General features: G+C 45.9%; 1 protein-coding gene and 3 non-coding genes across 4 annotated transcripts; all 4 read left to right on the top strand.

Moving 5' to 3' along the window:
• The first annotated feature begins 111 nt into the window (after nt 1-111).
• Nucleotides 112-4171, top strand: LOC120040136 (60S ribosomal protein L3). Its single transcript, XM_038985389.1, has 8 exons — nt 112-164; nt 821-1013; nt 1283-1451; nt 1869-2004; nt 2277-2463; nt 2663-3021; nt 3333-3452; nt 4042-4171. The coding sequence occupies exons 1-8, from the start codon at nt 162-164 to the stop codon at nt 4084-4086; spliced, it is 1212 nt and encodes a 403-aa protein (XP_038841317.1). The 5' UTR covers nt 112-161; the 3' UTR covers nt 4087-4171.
• On the top strand, nt 2070-2163 carry LOC120045250. The gene has a single exon (XR_005476679.1). It is a non-coding gene; the product is annotated as a small nucleolar RNA U83B (small nucleolar RNA).
• Nucleotides 2484-2578, top strand: LOC120045251. The gene has a single exon (XR_005476680.1). It is a non-coding gene; the product is annotated as a small nucleolar RNA U83B (small nucleolar RNA).
• On the top strand, nt 3828-3958 carry LOC120045247. The gene has a single exon (XR_005476677.1). It is a non-coding gene; the product is annotated as a small nucleolar RNA SNORA54 (small nucleolar RNA).
• Nucleotides 4172-17158: the final 12987 nt, after the last annotated feature.

Genomic DNA, 17158 nt, shown 5'->3' with positions numbered 1-17158 from the left:
CATTTCTGTTAGAATTCTAGATTTTGAGCAAGCGTTTATACAGCAGGAAGGCGGAGCCATGATGCTGGTTGGCGACGTTAATCACGTGACGGGTCACGTCCTTGTATAAATACCAAACATCCCCTTACATAGGCCTCTTTTTCAATCGGCTCTGAGACGAAATGGTGAGTTCGTCTTTCTTATTTGAGACTTGCGGTTTCAATCCGTTTTGTATCTTCGCAATCCTTATATGTTCCCCCTCTAAGTCAATAGGTAAGATACAGTTAGTTGTACGATGTTAGACCTTACCATAATAACATGGTCTTAGATTGTTACAGAATGAATGTATGCAGTAATCGTTGGCATACTGGTAGTTTAAAATGGCTGATACACTGAGGCCTAGCATGCTTCGTTGCTCAAATACATTTTTAAATAAAAAATTTGTAACGTTAGTTCACAATCAAACTTGTTTAAAACTGACAACGTGCTAGTTAAGTTTCTACTTTTCACCTTATGAGGCCTGACACCCATTAGCCCGCCCAACAGTAACTAGTCGAGGTCCTCCGAACCGCTAACGACTGACGTTACACATGTTTATTCCAAGACGCTGTTTACATCGTCAGTTGGGATTTATTTAGTGAGGTTGCTACTCAGGTTATTGATTAAATATCCAATAGGTACAAATCATTGAATAGGGGTGACGATTGCCTCGACGGGCGGACAGAATGGTTGGCCTCGTGCTGTTCCTGTTCAATGTCGAGTTCTGACAAACTGACTCGCGTGCGTTCATATCGTTTTGTATGCCTCATGGACAATGTGCTGAATTGCGTTGTCTTCACAGTCCCACCGTAAATTTTCGGCTCCACGCCACGGATCCCTGGGCTTCCTGCCCCGTAAGAGGAGCAGACGTCATCGTGGTAAGGTGAAGAGCTTCCCCAAGGATGACCCCAGCAAGCCAGTCCACTTGACTGCCTTCCTTGGCTACAAGGCTGGCATGACTCACATCGTGCGTGAAGTCGACAGACCTGGCTCAAGTGAGTATTTGGCTTCATGCTGTTTTGTTAGTTTAATTTACTGGGTGAATATATAGCCACGCCATATTAGCTTCGGTCTTACAGTACTGTAGTTTGTCTTATTTGTTTCTGCCTATGATGATCCCCTCGACGGGCGGACATAATTGGGTCTAACCCTTGATGAATGTCGAGCACTGAGCGCAGTCAATGAGCTTTGACATTTGCTATTTAAGTCTACTGTGGAACTCCTGTATTACAAACCTTTAGACCTGACTACTATTTTGCTACAGAGGTGAACAAGAAGGAAGTGGTTGAGGCTGTGACCATTGTGGAGACGCCTCCCATGGTTGTGGTGGGTGTTGTGGGCTATGTCGAGACCCCCCGTGGCCTGCGTTCCTTCAAGACCATCTTCGCTGAGCACATCAGTGACGAGTGCAAGCGTCGTTTCTACAAGAACTGGTGAGTCAATATACACATGAAAAAGTAATAAGACATTTACACACATTTTGACTATTGGTTGAATGTGGTGTATAACGTTTAGATAGGAGCTTTGAAGCATGATGTTGCTCGACGTATAAAACATGTCGTGTTTTACTGAGCGAGTCTTAACATCCGGTGCCCCCCCTGGTGGCAGCTCCGCTCGGGTACCTCGTGGCCTGATGAGCTCCGGGCTCCTCTGGCCGGTGGAAAGTGCTTCTTAGAAACCGCGCCATGAGCCGAAACCCCTTCTGAAGCTGTAACTGCCCCCTTCGCCCCTGTGAAGGCTGGGTGAGCAGCTGAGTGCAGTGTTCTTCCGCTGGCCCCCTGGGGTTATGAAGGACCTGTGCCAACCCGTTTGCCTCTTCCCTACCCTCCGGTCACGCTGCATGATCTCAGGTACAAGTCCAAGAAGAAGGCCTTCACAAAGTACTGTAAGAAGTGGCAGGATGATGAGGGCAAGAAGCAGCTGGAGAAGGACTTCGCCTCCATGAAGAAGTACTGCCAGGTCGTCCGCATCATCGCCCACACGCAGGTGAGTCTGAGCAGGATAGAATACGCTCCCTGCAATGCCCCATAGTTTTAATGAATCAGATCTCCCTTTGTCTGTGATGAGACCACGGAACACTGCGTCAGGCATGACGTCCGACACTCATGAGGATACATTCCATGCTGCCTTCCTTCTGAGACAATGTCCCTAGTATCACATTTTAACCCAATTTTGGGTTGAATACATAGCGTTTGTACTAGCTATACTGTTCCTTGTTCCAGGACTAGCAGGCTCACCTGCCTCTCCTCCCCCTCCAGATGAGGCTGCTGCCCCTGAAGCAAAAGAAGTCCCACTTGATGGAGGTGCAGCTCAATGGAGGCTCCATCTCTGACAAGGTGGACTGGGCCCGTGAGAAGCTGGAGCAGTCTATCCCCATCACCAACGTCTTCACCCAGGATGAGATGATCGATGTCATCGGCGTCACAAAGGGTCACGGATACAAAGGTATGTGTCTTAAGAAGGGCTTTGCGTCTGTGATGAGACCACGGAACACTGCGTCAGGCATGGCGTCCGACACGCATGAGGATACATTCCATGCTGCCTTCCTTCTGAGACCACAACCCACTAATGACCATGTAGTTAACCAAGCTTCAGTTATTCATGCCAAGTCCTCAGGTACTAAACATTGAAATTTCCCCTTTAGGTGTCACCAGCCGTTGGCACACAAAGAAGCTCCCCCGTAAGACCCATCGTGGTCTGCGTAAGGTGGCCTGTATCGGTGCCTGGCATCCCTCCCGTGTGGCCTTCTCTGTGGCCCGCGCTGGTCAGAAGGGTTACCACCACCGCACAGAGATCAACAAGAAGATCTACAAGATCGGCCAGGGCTACCACACCAAGGACGGTAAGCTGGTGAAGAACAACGCTGCCACTGAGTACGATCTGTCCAACAAGAGCATCACCCCTTTGGGTGGCTTCGTCCACTACGGAGAGGTGACCAATGACTTTGTCATGCTGAAGGGCTGCACGATTGGAGTCAAGAAGAGGGTGCTAACCCTGCGCAAGGTGAGGAAAGAGGCAATTCAATCTTATACATGCTTATTCCAATGCATTGTCAGTTGGGATTTAGGTACTTATAAGTTGGATAAACTGAATAGGTACATATTAAATATGGGTGGTTCCTTCCCTGGGCCGACTGAACGAATGGCCATGTGCTGTCCTTGCATGTAGAGTTCTGACGTATACTGACTCCAGGACATTTGTTTCATACCAGATGGACAAGGCGCAAAATATTGTTGTCCTGTATGGCCCGTTAAAGGAATGCATCACTAATCTTTAAAAAATAAAAATAAATGTATATATACTTCTGTTTTCAGTCTCTGTTGGTGCAGTCAAGCCGTCGTGCCACGGAGAAGATCGACCTCAAGTTCATCGACACCACCTCCAAGTTTGGCCACGGCCGCTTCCAGACATTGGAGGAAAAGAAGGCGTTCATGGTGTGTTCAGTTTCCATGACATTTACTTGTCTCTTCCCTTGTCTTCACTGTTTCACAAGTCCCCTGGATCAATGTAGTGGACCCACCCTAGTGTAACGGATGTGAAATGGCTAGCTAGTTAGCGGGTACGCGCTACTAGCGTTTCAATCAGTTACGTCACTTGCTCTGAAACCTAGAAGTAGTGTTGCCCCTTGCTCTGCAAGGGCCATGGCCTTTGTGGAGCGATGGGTAACGATGCTTCGTGGGCGACCGTTGTTGATGTGTGCAGAGGGTCCCTGGTTCGCGCCCGTGTCGGGGCGAGGGGACGTACTAAAGTTATACTGTTACACTAGTTCACATACAACCGGCATTGCAGCTCATTCCCCTATGCCCATAGTGCACTTATCGTAACCTGGTTCACTCTTGGTATGAATTTGGGTTCCATTCAGGTGCTAGATCAAACTTCAGTGAGGCAGGGGAGCGGCATCATTTTTTTGCTGTTCCCTGTTCACTCTCTGGGAACATCACCCCTGGAGCCACAGATGGCGTAGAGGTTGCTTATTAAACTCTATATGCATTGTCACTGACCACTTGTCCTTTCTGTCTACAGGGACCACTCAAGAAGGACCGCATTGCCAAGGAAGAGACCGCCTAAATGCCATGTCCTCTAGCTCTGTCTGGTGGTATGAGTACTCATACTGCACTGCGGAGTTGTTTAATAATAAAACAAGTGAAAACTCCTTTCTCGTTTCTTATGATATGCATAGGGACTGTCTCAAACTTTAATCTGAGGTGATGTGAGGACTAACGGCCCAGCAAGTTGAGTTTTTGTATCAAGGTCAATGCGTGAATTTGTTTAACAAAAAATAGAAACCTTATTTGCTACATGTGGCTTGATCAAATTGAGTGTCCTGATAAGTAGGACAGTTGACCGCCCAGAAGCTTTCAGGGGAAAATTCAACTAGCTTATTTTTGTGACAGTTGTGTAGATACTGTTTGTACCACCTAAACCGCTGTAATACTGTCGGACACTGGTGTACAAAGACTCAAACTGAATAGATGCATGGAACAGATCTACCCCTTAGACTTGCTTTCGATGAGTGCCTCTAACTCACATTTCTATGAATTTGGTCGCGTTGCCCAAGAAGTTAAATAATGCGGTTTAAAATTAAAGCAAATGTTCATGCATTTTACACGGTCAATTTTGACTGCATGCTGCCTGTTTTAACTGCCCCAGTGGGCAAGAACAGTTCCACATCTTACCACCAATTTGAAGACCTTTTCAGTGTGCCGCCTAGAGTTAGTATCTTGTTAAGTGAGTATTTTGTTACTGAAGGTAATGTACAAGCTAGTCGGGCTCTATGCGGTTGCACCTGTTGACAGTAAACTTGTCAAGGTCAACATGGCTCATGAAATTAGCTGACTTCAAAAGGACTGCTTGCCTGTGGCTCTGAGGAGCGGTTGCCTACCTTGGAGCTGAAGGCTGATGCATTTGGGCAGTATTGGTGCCCATGTACTGCTGCAGATGACAGCTCGGTGAATAATGAAAACGGCAGATGTGGTTAATTACTACAGTTCAAGGCTAATAGATGGTTTGCGAATCTCATTACTACCTGCATAGTTACAAAGCAAGATGTACGTATTGCTCTCCGCTAAAATCATTTTTGTGCTTTGAGTGCGTAATGGGGATTTGGTCAGGGTAACAGATCCTGGCACTTATTCCATCAACACTGAGAAAGTGCCAGGGCTAATGTGATATGGCCCACAGCTGTAGGCTGTCCAGATTTTCGAGGGAACGAACACAACAGTCCACAGAGTGCACTGAGCAGGATGATGGTATGTCTGTAGATAAAGTACGTGTCAGTTTTAGACCATTATTGATTTACATGAATGTGAAAGTATACAGCCACATGTCTTTTTAAATGCAAGTCATTTTCCATTCAGCCAACAGTGGCTATACACTACAAAACAGTAGGAGCACCTTTCTAATATTGAGTTTTGCCCTCAACAGCCTCAATTTGTTGTGTCATGGCCCATGTTGACTCCTGTGCTTCCCACACATGTTACGTTTTTATTTAACTAGGCAAGTCCGTTAAGAGCAAATTCTTATTTACAATGACGGCATACCAAAAGGCCTGTGGGAACAGGGGCTGCGATTAAAAATATAAAAGAGAAATATAGGACAGAACACATCACGACGAGAGACACTACATCAAGAAAGACCCAAGACAACATACCATGGCAGCAACACATGACAACACAGCATGGTAGCAACACATGGCAGCAAGACAACATGGTGCAAATATTATTGGGCACAGACAACAGCACAAAGGGAAAGAAGGTAGAGATAACAATACATCACGGGAAGCAGCCACAACTGTCAGTAAGAGTGTCCATGATTGAGTCTTTGAATGAAGAGATGGAAATAAAACGGTCCAGTTTGAGTGTTTGTTGCAGCTCGTTCCAGTCGCTAGCTGCAGCCAACTGAAAAGACAACCAACCCAGGAATGTTTCTGCTTGTGGCAACTTTAGCACAATGTCACTGGCGAAACGGGTGTTGTATGTGGAGGATGAGGGCTGCAGTAGATACCTCGGATAGGGGGGAGTGAGGCCTAAGAGGGTTTTATAAATATGCATCAACCAGTGGGTCTTGCGACGGGTATACAGAGATGACCCGTTTACAGAGTATAGAGTGTCCTATAAGAAGCATTGGTGGCAAATCTGATGGCCGAATGGTAAAGAACATCTAGCCGCTCAAGAGCACCCTTAACTGCCGATCTATAAATTACGTCTCCGTAATCTAGCTTGGGTAGGATGGTCATCTGAATCAGAGTTAGTTTGGCAGCTGGGGTGAAAGAGGAGCGATTACGATAGAGGAACAAGTCTAGATTTAACCTACATACACCTGCAGCTTTGATATGTGCTGAGAGAAGGACAGTGCACCGTCTAGCCATACTCCCAAGTACTTGTATGAGGTGACTACTTCAAGCTCTAAACCCTCAGAGGTAGTAATCACACAGGTGGGGAGAGGGGCATTCTTCTTACCAAACTACATGACCTTTGTTTTGGAGATGTTCAGAACAAGGTTAAGGGTAGAGAAAGCTTGTTGGACACTAAGAAAGCTTTGTTGTACAGCATTTAACACAACATCTGGAGAGGGGCCAGCTGAGGATAAAACTGTATCATCTGTATATAAATGGATGAGAGAGCTTCCTACTGGCTGAGCTATGTTGTTGATGTAAATTTAGAAGAGCGTGGGGCCTAGGATCAAGCCTTGGGGTACTCCCTTGGTGACAGGCAGTGGCTGAGACAGCAGATGTTCTGACTTTATACACTGCACTCTTTGAGAGAGGTAGTTAGCAAACCAGGCCAAAGACCCCTCAGAGACACCAATAGTCCTTAGCCGGCCCACAAGAATGGAATGGTCTACCGTATCAAAAGCTTTGGCCAAGTCAATAAAAATAGCAGCACAACGTTGCTTAGAATCAAGGGCAATGGTGACATTATTTAGGAGCTTTAAGGTTGCGGTTACACAACCATAACCTGAGCGGAAACCAGATTGCATACCAGAGAGAATACTATAAACATCAAGAAAGCCAGTCAGTTGACAGGCTTATCCAACAGTTGGCTGGAAGTCCATTGGGTGGTGGACCATTCTTGATACCCACAGGAAACCGTTGAACATGTAAAACACAGCAGCATTGCAGTTCTTGACACAAACTGGTGCGCCTGGTACCTACTACCATACCCTGTTCAAAGGCACTTCAATATTTTGTCGTGCCCGTTCACCATCTGAATGGCACATATACACAATCCATGCCTCAATTGTCTCAAGGCTTAAAAATCATTCTTTAACCCGTCTCCTCCCCTTCGTCTCCACTGATTGAAGTGGATTTCACAAGTTACATCAATAAGGGAGCATAGCTTTCACCTGGTTTGTCTGTCATGGTAAGAGCAGGTGTACCTAATGTTTTGTACACTCTGTGTATATCCATGTGTTCTACCCATATTTGGCTTCAGTCAGGGCTCACCTAGCTCTGTACAGCAATTAAGCCTTCCACTCTGACTCATCTCAAAAGTGCTTTCACCTCCACTTTAGCAGGTAATGAGGAGGACCCTGAGGGCCTTGCACTCCATTTAGACGTCCCTCACATCTCCCGCTAGACACATCTCTGCATAATATTCTGCACCCTTTGCAAAAAATTTGATTTTCAGAAGGATTTTCAAGGTCCTTATTTCCTATTTACTTAAAGATGTCCTCCAGTGATTTTTTAACTTTTCCCAAGTATAAAGACAGTAAAGTACACACACTAAAGGGTAAACAAATATGTTTTGATTAAAATAGTGTTTTTTAGACACAACTGCAAACTACATGGAGGAGGGCATTCAAGGAGTTGGTTTGATGGGAAGTCCATTGACCTTCCCCTTGCTCGAGGAACAATTGAAGAGCAATAGAGAACTTGTGCCACTTGTGCCATGTCAGACTTACCTGGACCACCTATTGAGATGTGCCTTTTGTTAAGTAAATCAGGTGTTCAATGAGGTGAGAATGAGACTGGAGTGCTACTTTAAGTCTTTGGAGCATTGTTCACATAATAGCACATTTCAGTTTTTCAAAACTTTCCCCAATGGAAGCATTTCTCGTCGTTGAGGTCCAAGGAGGGGAAACAAATCCGAAAGAATGTGATATGAACATGATGCATCCACTGAAAGAAGTGATACAGTGTCTGGGATGACTGTTAGTGAGAAAGACAGAGAGGCAGAGCAGTATGTCATTGTATCTGGAGGGAGAGTCATGGAGATGGCCTGTGTTATGTAATAATAACCTCCAGAGGCACTGACCCTCACTGCAGTGCAAGCACAGATACGTCCAGTCCCAACACCTACAGCGCTCGTATACATCATATCACTTCTTTCTCCAAATCAGCCAGTAACACTGTAAAATACAGAACTAATTACTCCCTGCCTTTCTAATAGAGGTGAGGTCAACTGTTCAGGTAATGGCCTCTTTCTGGAAGAATCTCTCCATCTGCTCCGAAGTACCTTATCAAATATGAAACAGCACATTTCTGCCTCTGCTATTCTTTTTTTTACCCCTTTTTCTACCCAATTTCGTGGTATCCAATTGGTACAGTGGCTTGCGAAAGTATTCACCCCCTTTGCATTTTTCCTATTTTGTTGCCTTACAACCTGGAATTAAAATAGATTTTTTTGTTGGTTTATATCATTTGATTTACACAACATGCCTACCACTTTGAAGATGCTAAATATTTTTTATTATGAAACAAACAAGAAATAAGACAAAAAAACTGAACTTGAGCGTGCGTAACTATTCACCCCCCAAAGTCAATATTTTGTAGAGCCACCTTTTGCAGCAATTACAGCTGCAAGTCCCTTGGGGTATGTCTCTATCAGCTTGGCACATCTAGCCACTGGGATTTTTGCCCATTCTTCAAGGCAAAACTGCTCCAGCTCCTTCAAGTTGGATGGGTTCCGCTGGTGTACTGCAATCTTTAAGTCATACCACAGATTCTCAATTGGATTGAGGTCTGGGCTTTGACTAGTCCATTCCAAGACATTTACATGTTTCCCCTTAAACCACTCAAGTGTTGCATTAGCAGTATGCTTAGGGTCATTGTCCTGCTGGAAGGTGAACCTCTGTCCCAATCTCAATTCTCTGGAAGACTGAAACCAGAATACCAAGAATGTCCCTGTATTTAGCGCCATCCATCATTCCTTCAATTCTGACCAGTTTCCCAGTCACTGCCGATGAAAAACATCCCTACAGCATGATGGTGCCACCACCATGCTTCACTGTGGGGATGGTATTCTTGGGGTAATGAGAGGTGTTGGGTTTGTGCCAGACATAGCGTTTTCCTTGATGGCCAAAAAGCTCCATTTTAGTATCATCTGACCAGAGTACCTTCTTCCATATGTTTGTGGAGTCTCCACATGTCTTTTGGCAAACACCAAACGTGTTTGCTTATTTTTTTCTTTAAGCAATGGATTTTTTCTGGCCACTCTTCCGTAAAGCCCAACTCTGTGGAGTGTACGACTTAAAGTGGTCCTATGAACAGATACTCCACTCTCCGCTGTGGAGCTTTGCAGCTCCTTCAGGGTTATCTTTGGTCTCTTTGTTGCCTCTCTGATTAATGCCCTCCTTGCCTTGTCTGTGAGTTTTGGTGGGCGGCCCTCTCTTCGCAGGTTTGTTGTGGTGCCATATTATTTACATTTTTTAATAATGGATTTAATGGTGCTCCGTGGGATGTTCAAAGTTTCTGATATTTTTTTATAACCCAACCCTGATCTGTACTTCTCCAGAACTTTGTCCCTGACCTGTTTTGAGAGGTCCTTGGTCTTCATGGTGCCGCTTCCTTGGTGGTGCCCCTCAATTAGTGGTGTTGCAGACTCTGGGGCCTTTCAGAACAGTTGTATATATACTGAGATAATGTGACACTTAGATTGCACACAGGTGGACTTTATTGAACTAATTATGTGACTTCTGAAAGTAATTGGTTGCACCAGATCTTATTTAGGGGCTTCTTAGCAAAGGGGGTGAATACATATGCACGCATCACATTTCCGTTTTACATTTTTTCGAATTTTTTGAAACAAGTCATTTTTTTCATTTCACTTCACCAATTTGGACTACTTTGTGTATGTCCATTACATGAAATCCAAATAAAAATCTAGGTTGTAATGCAACAAAATAGGAAAAACACCAAGGGGGATGAATACTTTCACAAGGCACTGTAGTTACAGTCTTGTCTCATCGCTGCAACTCCCGTACGGACTCGGGAGAGGCAAGGTCGGGAGCTGTGTGTCCTCTGAAACACAAACCAACCAAACCACATTGCTTACACAATGCCCACTTAACCAGGAAGCCAGCCACACCAATGTGTCAGAAGAAACACCGCACACCTGGTGACCGTGTCAGCGTGCACTGCACCCAGCCAACCACAGGAGTCACTAGTGTGTGAAGGGACAAGGACATCCCTGCCAGCCAAACCCTCCCCTAACCAGGACGACGCTGGGCCAATTGTGTGCCGCCCCATGGGTCTCCCAGTCGCGGCCGGCTGCGACAGAACCTGGACTCAAATTCAGAATCTCTAGCGGTACAGCTAGCACTGTGATGCAGTGCCTTAGACCACTGTGCCACTCAGGAGGCCCTGCCTCTGCTCTTCTACTGTAATTATGTATGTTTAAACTGGTGTGTTATGTAGGTTTGTCTCAGATAACCTGGTATGTAATTGTTGTGCCAGTCAGAGTAGTAAGGTTGTTTGTTGTTGTCCTGGGCTGGACTGGGCTGGGGCTTTGGGCCTGGAGCAGTGGAACCTCCAGTCCAGTACAGTGGGACCGGGCCCCAGGCCTGAGGCAGCAGCTGTTAGTAATGGGACTGGAGCCATCTAGCCAGGGAGCATGCTGGGACAGGAGAGAGGAGGGCCAAGCCTTGTGTGAGTGTGTGTGTTTGTGCACGCTCGTGTGCCTGTGTGTAGGTGTGTGAGGGGTGTCCTGGCCTGGGCCTGGCAGATAGGCTGGCAGAGAGTCAGTGTTGTCCTGCAGGGTGAGGGAACTGACTGCGGCACTATGGCAGGGAGTCTGACAGCCAGGGAGACAGACCATCATGGAGGACCTCACACTCAGGATCAGGTCCCATGGAAAGGATGGGGTCAGGAGTCTGTCTGTCTGAAGGAGGCCCTGACTCCCCCGTCCCTCATCCAGCCCTCATCCAGCAGGTAATAGAGGGACGATACAGTACTATATTTCAACATGCTGAAACATGAACTGTTGAAGACAGTTGAAGAATAAAAACATGGAAGCTCATTAGTAGATGGCGGATCACAAATCATACACCTATATATGTGAAAGGCATGTGTGGTTGCAAAATGTCATATTGATTAACTTCTGTTTTCAGTCTCTGTTGGTGCAGTCGAGCCGTCGTGCCCTGGAGAAGATCGACCTCAAGTTCATCGACACCACCTCCAAGTTTGGCAAAGGCCGCTTCCAGTGGAGGAAAAGAACGAGTTCATTGTGCATTTTAGTCTAATGTCTCTTTACTTTCAACATTTAGAGACAGTGTCCCTTATGGGGACCAAAAGGACTGACTGGGGACTTTGACAAGCTTAGTGGCAAACGCAATGTGGACATGATGAGAGACTATTTCACTGCTGCTATTTGATCAATGTTGTATTATTATCTTTAAGATATTCACAATCGAATAATAGTGACAGGGGGTACCTTGTAAGCCCAGTTTTGACAAAAGGGCAATATTTGATGATAGCCTTCAGACATTTAGAGGACAGCTGTAATGAGAATACCTAAGGCCTTGCCAGAATAGACTGCAGCTCCAATGCACCCCTGCACTGTGGCATCAGTATTCCAAGCCCGTTCCCATGGACACAGCTTTCCTTTCTTCCCCAAGCTTATAGGAGCAGGAGTGCTCTTCCTCCCTGCACGAAGTACTGCCTCTCACCACCAGAGTGCAGTGTGGGTAGGATATCATGGCCCATTTCCTCCACTGCCTTTTTAAAAATCCCTGTCATGCTGTCTAGTGGTTCTACTGTTTCTTTATGAGGAACCTGCTTCTTTTCTACTACTGTTTCTTTATCAGGAACCTGTTTCTTTTCTACTACTGTTTCTTTATCAGGAACCTGTTTATTTTCTACTACTGTTTCTTCATGAGGAAGCTGTTTCTTTTCTACTACTGTTTCTTTATGAGGAACCTGTTTCTTTTCTACTACTGTTTCTTTATGAAGAACCTGCTTCTTTTCTACTACTGTTTCTTTATGAGGAACCTGTTTCTTTTCTACTACTGTTTCTTTATGAGGAACCTGTTTCTTTTCTACTACTGTTTCTTCATGAGGAACCTGTTTCTTTTCTACTACTGTTTCTTTATGAGGAACCTGTTTCTTTTCTACTACTGTTTCAAACGCTTTTGTGAAAGTACAGATTGCGCATTTAACTATTGTTTCTTCCCTCTGTTTTGAGTATAGCGGTTGTTGTGACGATGTAGTGATTTTTGAATTTGTCATTTTGAACTCAGTGTTTATTTGTCTTCGTGACATGTCCTGTAGAGGAGCCATGCCTAGCTATCTGTAGCCTCTCACCTCTCCCTGACCCCAAAATAACCTAGGTGAGCGCAGTCAGCAACTCTCTGGTCAGCATAAACAAGAGGCGCTCTCTCTCTCTCTCACGCACACGCACACACACACACACACACACACACACACACACACACACACACACACACACACACACACACACACACACACACACACACTCACACTCACACTCACACTCACACTCACACAGTCTTGTACAGCTAACCTTGTGGTGTCACTCTTCAGCTGAACAGTTTCCAGCCGTGCTCAACCGAGCCCTTCTCTTGCGGTGGCCTTTTCGTTGGGGATAAGAGGCGAGTCTTCAGGTGACGTGCCTGACGGTCCCATGGGGTGCTCTGTCCCAGAACACTGGCTGCTAAAGTCAGATAAAGGTCATTGTTGATTTGATGCGAGGTTATGTAACCTTGGAGACTGCTGTACTTAGACACAAAGACAGCCCAGAGAAGAGGATGGTCTCTTAATATTCCCAGCCAGAAGGGGACAGTATGTTCCTCCGGCCTCATCTCCCCCCCACACACACTTCTCTGATCACACAGCACTGCAGAGAGACACACCAGGCACTTTGATCACAACACCGGGAGAGAGAGAAAAGGGAATGGAGGGATAGAGGGAGAGGTACACAGAGAAAGGGAGACGCTCAGAGTGAGAGGCTAATTTCTTGCATGCTAAAATGCAGATATTGACACACAGTAAGAGAGTCGAGAAACAGCGAAAGGGAGGGTAGAGAGAGAGAACCACACACACAATTAGAGTGTGGGAAATCTCTCCCTCCTCTGGCTCCATTTCAGATATGACACTTTGTAACCTTCAGCGACAGAGCATGGTAAACCCAGCCTATGATGCGAGCCGTGTTGCCGGAGCCTTGCTCTCCTCTCACTGCGGTGGGCGAGGAGAGTTAACCCTCCATGACGTCACCACGGAATGTCCAACTCTGTCAGGCAGCCAAGAAAGGACTTGACTCTTCAAGGGCACATCTAGCCACTCCAGACTCTAACTCTCCACTGTCAGGATGGGAGACGGGGATAGAGGGATGAAGAGAGGATGGCTGTTGAAGCCACAGAGAATCCAGTGGTAAGGAGCTCATTAGGAGTGTGGCCCACAAATGCATCTTCCCCCGCAGTGAGCTGGGACTCTCGTATGGACGGATACCACCGCCACACTGTCAATTAGATTTCAGTGATGTCAACAGCACTTCCCTCCTTTCATCACATATCCTGCAATCTAAGACAGAGAGAGAGAGATAAATAGAGGGATGGATGAAGAGGGAAGGAGAGATAGAGGGAGAGAGATGTTCTGCATTCATGAGAGCAAGCAAAAACAACAGAAGATGGAGAGAACATAGAGAGACAGACAGAGAGAGAGCAGGAGGAAGAGGAAAGAGATGAGAAAGTAGAGGAGAGGGGGCATATAAGCGGGAAGTGGCATGGTGATAGCAAGAGTCAATGGGGGAAGATGGGTGGGAGAATGGAGGAGATAGTATTTGAGTGTGTAAGTCACAGAGGGATAGAGAATGAGAGATTGTGCAGGAGAGGCAAATTAAGGACAAGCATGTTAGCCAGACAAGATGGAGGAAGTGAGAGAGGGAGGGACAGAGACAGAGATGAAAGAGAGAGGGAGAACGTCCATTCCCAAAACATAAAAAACTGACGTGTGTGTATGTGTACGGCTAGTAGGACTCGATGTGGCTTCATGGTAATGTCAGTATCTCCTCTCCTCCACTTAGGATTTAATGTAATCCAACCTTGTAAAATGGCTGCTCCTTATGAATTCTGAATAAAAATGCCTATACTGTACATAAAAAGCCGTATTCATTCAGAGTGCTTCGTGGACACATTCTTAGACAAATTTATGGAGAGAAGCTTTTGTCAGTGAACTCAGATAATACAGTGAATCAAGATCTCAGCACTTTGTCTAATAGAAACAGTTTGGGGTCTTTTTCTTTTCCCCATGAACCTGCTGGCCGTTTAATTTGAATGGAGTTGGAACCCAAATAGATTGCAGATGGCTCATTGCTCCCACACTGCACAGAGACCAAAATAGGATCCCTTGAAGTTATCAGCAAAGTTAGTGCTAGTAGTAAAATACAAAAAAATAAAATAAATTGGGCAGGGACTCTGCTGTCCTAGCATCAGGGGAAACTGGTTCCACCATTGGAGTAATGGGACAGAGAAGGGCTTTGACTGGCCTGTGCAGGAGCTGATCCCATACTCTTCATTGGCTCTCCTGGAGACCCATTTCATGAGCCATGCTGGATAGAGAGACCACTATATTACTCCCTCTTCATGAGCCATGCTGGATAGAGAGACCACCATATTACTCCCTCTTCATGAGCCACGCTGGATAGAGAGACCACTATATTACTCCCTCTTCATGAGCCATGCTGGATAGAGAGACCACCATATTACTCCCTCTTCATGAGCCACGCTGGATAGAGAGACCACTATATTACTCCCTCTTCATGAGCCATGCTGGATAGAGAGACCACTATATTACTCCCTCTTCATGAGCCATGCTGGATAGAGAGACCACTATATTACTCCCTCTTCATGAGCCATGCTGGATAGAGAGACCACTATATTACTCCCTCTTCATGAGCCATGCTGGATAGAGAGACCACTATATTACACCCTCTTCATGAGTCATACTGGACAGAGAGACCCCTATATTACTCCCTCTTCATGAGCCATGCTGGACAGAGAGACCACTATATTACTCCCTCTTCATGAGCCATGCTGGATAGAGAGACCACTATATTACTCCCTCTTCATGAGCCATGCTGGACAGAGAGACCACTATATTACTCCCTCTTCATGAGCCATGCTGGACAGAGAGACCACTATATTACTCCCTCTTCATGAGCCATGCTGGATAGAGAGACCACTATATTAATCCCTCTTCACGAGCCATGCTGGACAGAGAGACCACTATATTACTCCCTCTTCATGAGCCATGCTGGATAGAGACCACTATATTACTCCCTCTTCATGAGCCATGCTGGACAGAGAGACCACTATATTACTCCCTCTTCATGAGCCATGCTGGACAGAGAGACCACTATATTACTCCCTCTTCATGAGCCATGCTGGATAAGACCACTATATTACTCCCTCTTCATGAGCCATGCTGGACAGAGAGACCACCACATTACTCCCTCTTCATGAGCCATGCTGGATAGAGAGACTACTATATTACTCCCTCTTCATGAGCCATGCTGGACAGAGAGACCACTATATTACTCCCTCTTCATGAGCCATGCTGGATAGAGAGACCACTATATTACTCCCTCTTCATGAGCCATGCTGGATAGAAAGACCACCATATTACTCCCTCTTCGTGAGCCATGCTGGATAGAGAGACCACTATATTACTCCCTCTTCATGAGCCATGCTGGACAGAGAGACCACTATATTACTCCCTCTTCATGAGCCATGCTGGATAAGACCACCATATTACTCCCTCTTCATGAGCCATGCTGGACAGAGAGACCACTCTATTACTCCCTCATCATGAGCCATGCAGGACAGAGAGACCGCTATATTACTCCCTCTTCATGAGCCATGCTGGATAAGACCACCATATTACTCCCTCTTCATGAGCCATGCTGGATAAGACCACTATATTACTCCCTCTTCATGAGCCATGCTGGATAAGACCACTATATTACTCCCTCTTCATGAGCCATGCTGGATAGAGAGACCACTATATTACACCCTCTTCATGAGCCATGCTGGACAGAGAGACCCCTATATTACTCCCTCTTCATGAGCCATGCTGGATAGAGAGACCCCTATATTACACCCTCTTCATGAGCCATGCTGGACAGAGAGACCCCTATATTACACCCTCTTCATGAGCCATGCTGGATAGAGAGACCACTATATTACTCCCTCTTCATGAGTCATACTGGACAGAGAGACCACTATATTACTCCCTCTTCATGAGCCATGCTGGACAGAGAGACCACTATATTACTCCCTCTTCATGAGCCATACTGGACAGAGAGACCACTATATTACTCCCTCTTCATGAGCCATGCTGGACAGAGAGACCACTATATTACTCCCTCTTCATGAGCCATGCTGGATAAGACCACTATATTACTCCCTCTTCATGAGCCATGCTGGACAGAGACCACTATATTACTCAATCTTCATGAGCCATGCTGTACAGAGAGACCACTATATTACTCCCTCTTCATGAGCCATGCTGGATAGAGAGACCACTATATTACTCCCTCTTCATGAGCCATGCTGGACAGAGAGACCACTATATTACTCCCTCTTCATGAGCCATGCTGGATAGAGAGACCACTCTATTACTCCCTCTTCATGAGCCATGCTGGATAGAGAGACCACTATATTACTCCCTCTTCATGAGCCATGCTGGATAGAGAGACCACTATATTACTCCCTCTTCATGAGCCATGCTGGATAGAGAGACCACTATATTACTCCCTCTTCATGAGCCATGCTGGACAGAGAGACCACTATATTACTCCCTCTTCATGAGCCATGCTGGACAGAGAGACCACTATATTACTCCCTCTTCATGAGCCATGCTGGACAGAGACCACTATATTACTCCCTCTTCATGAGCCATGCTGGA

This window comes from Salvelinus namaycush, chromosome 3 (assembly GCF_016432855.1).
Source record: "Salvelinus namaycush isolate Seneca chromosome 3, SaNama_1.0, whole genome shotgun sequence".
NCBI classification, from domain to species: Eukaryota; Metazoa; Chordata; class Actinopteri; order Salmoniformes; family Salmonidae; genus Salvelinus; species Salvelinus namaycush.
Note: the sequence above shows the minus strand (reverse complement) of the source record. Positions and strands in the feature narration are given on the sequence as shown.

Coding starts and splice junctions, on each gene's coding strand:
- LOC120040136 (XM_038985389.1), top strand. Junction 2,005..2,276: donor GCATCATCGCCCACACGCAG/GTGAGTCTGAGC, acceptor CTCCCCCTCCAG/ATGAGGCTGCTGCCCCTGAA. Junction 2,464..2,662: donor AAAGGGTCACGGATACAAAG/GTATGTGTCTTA, acceptor TTTCCCCTTTAG/GTGTCACCAGCCGTTGGCAC.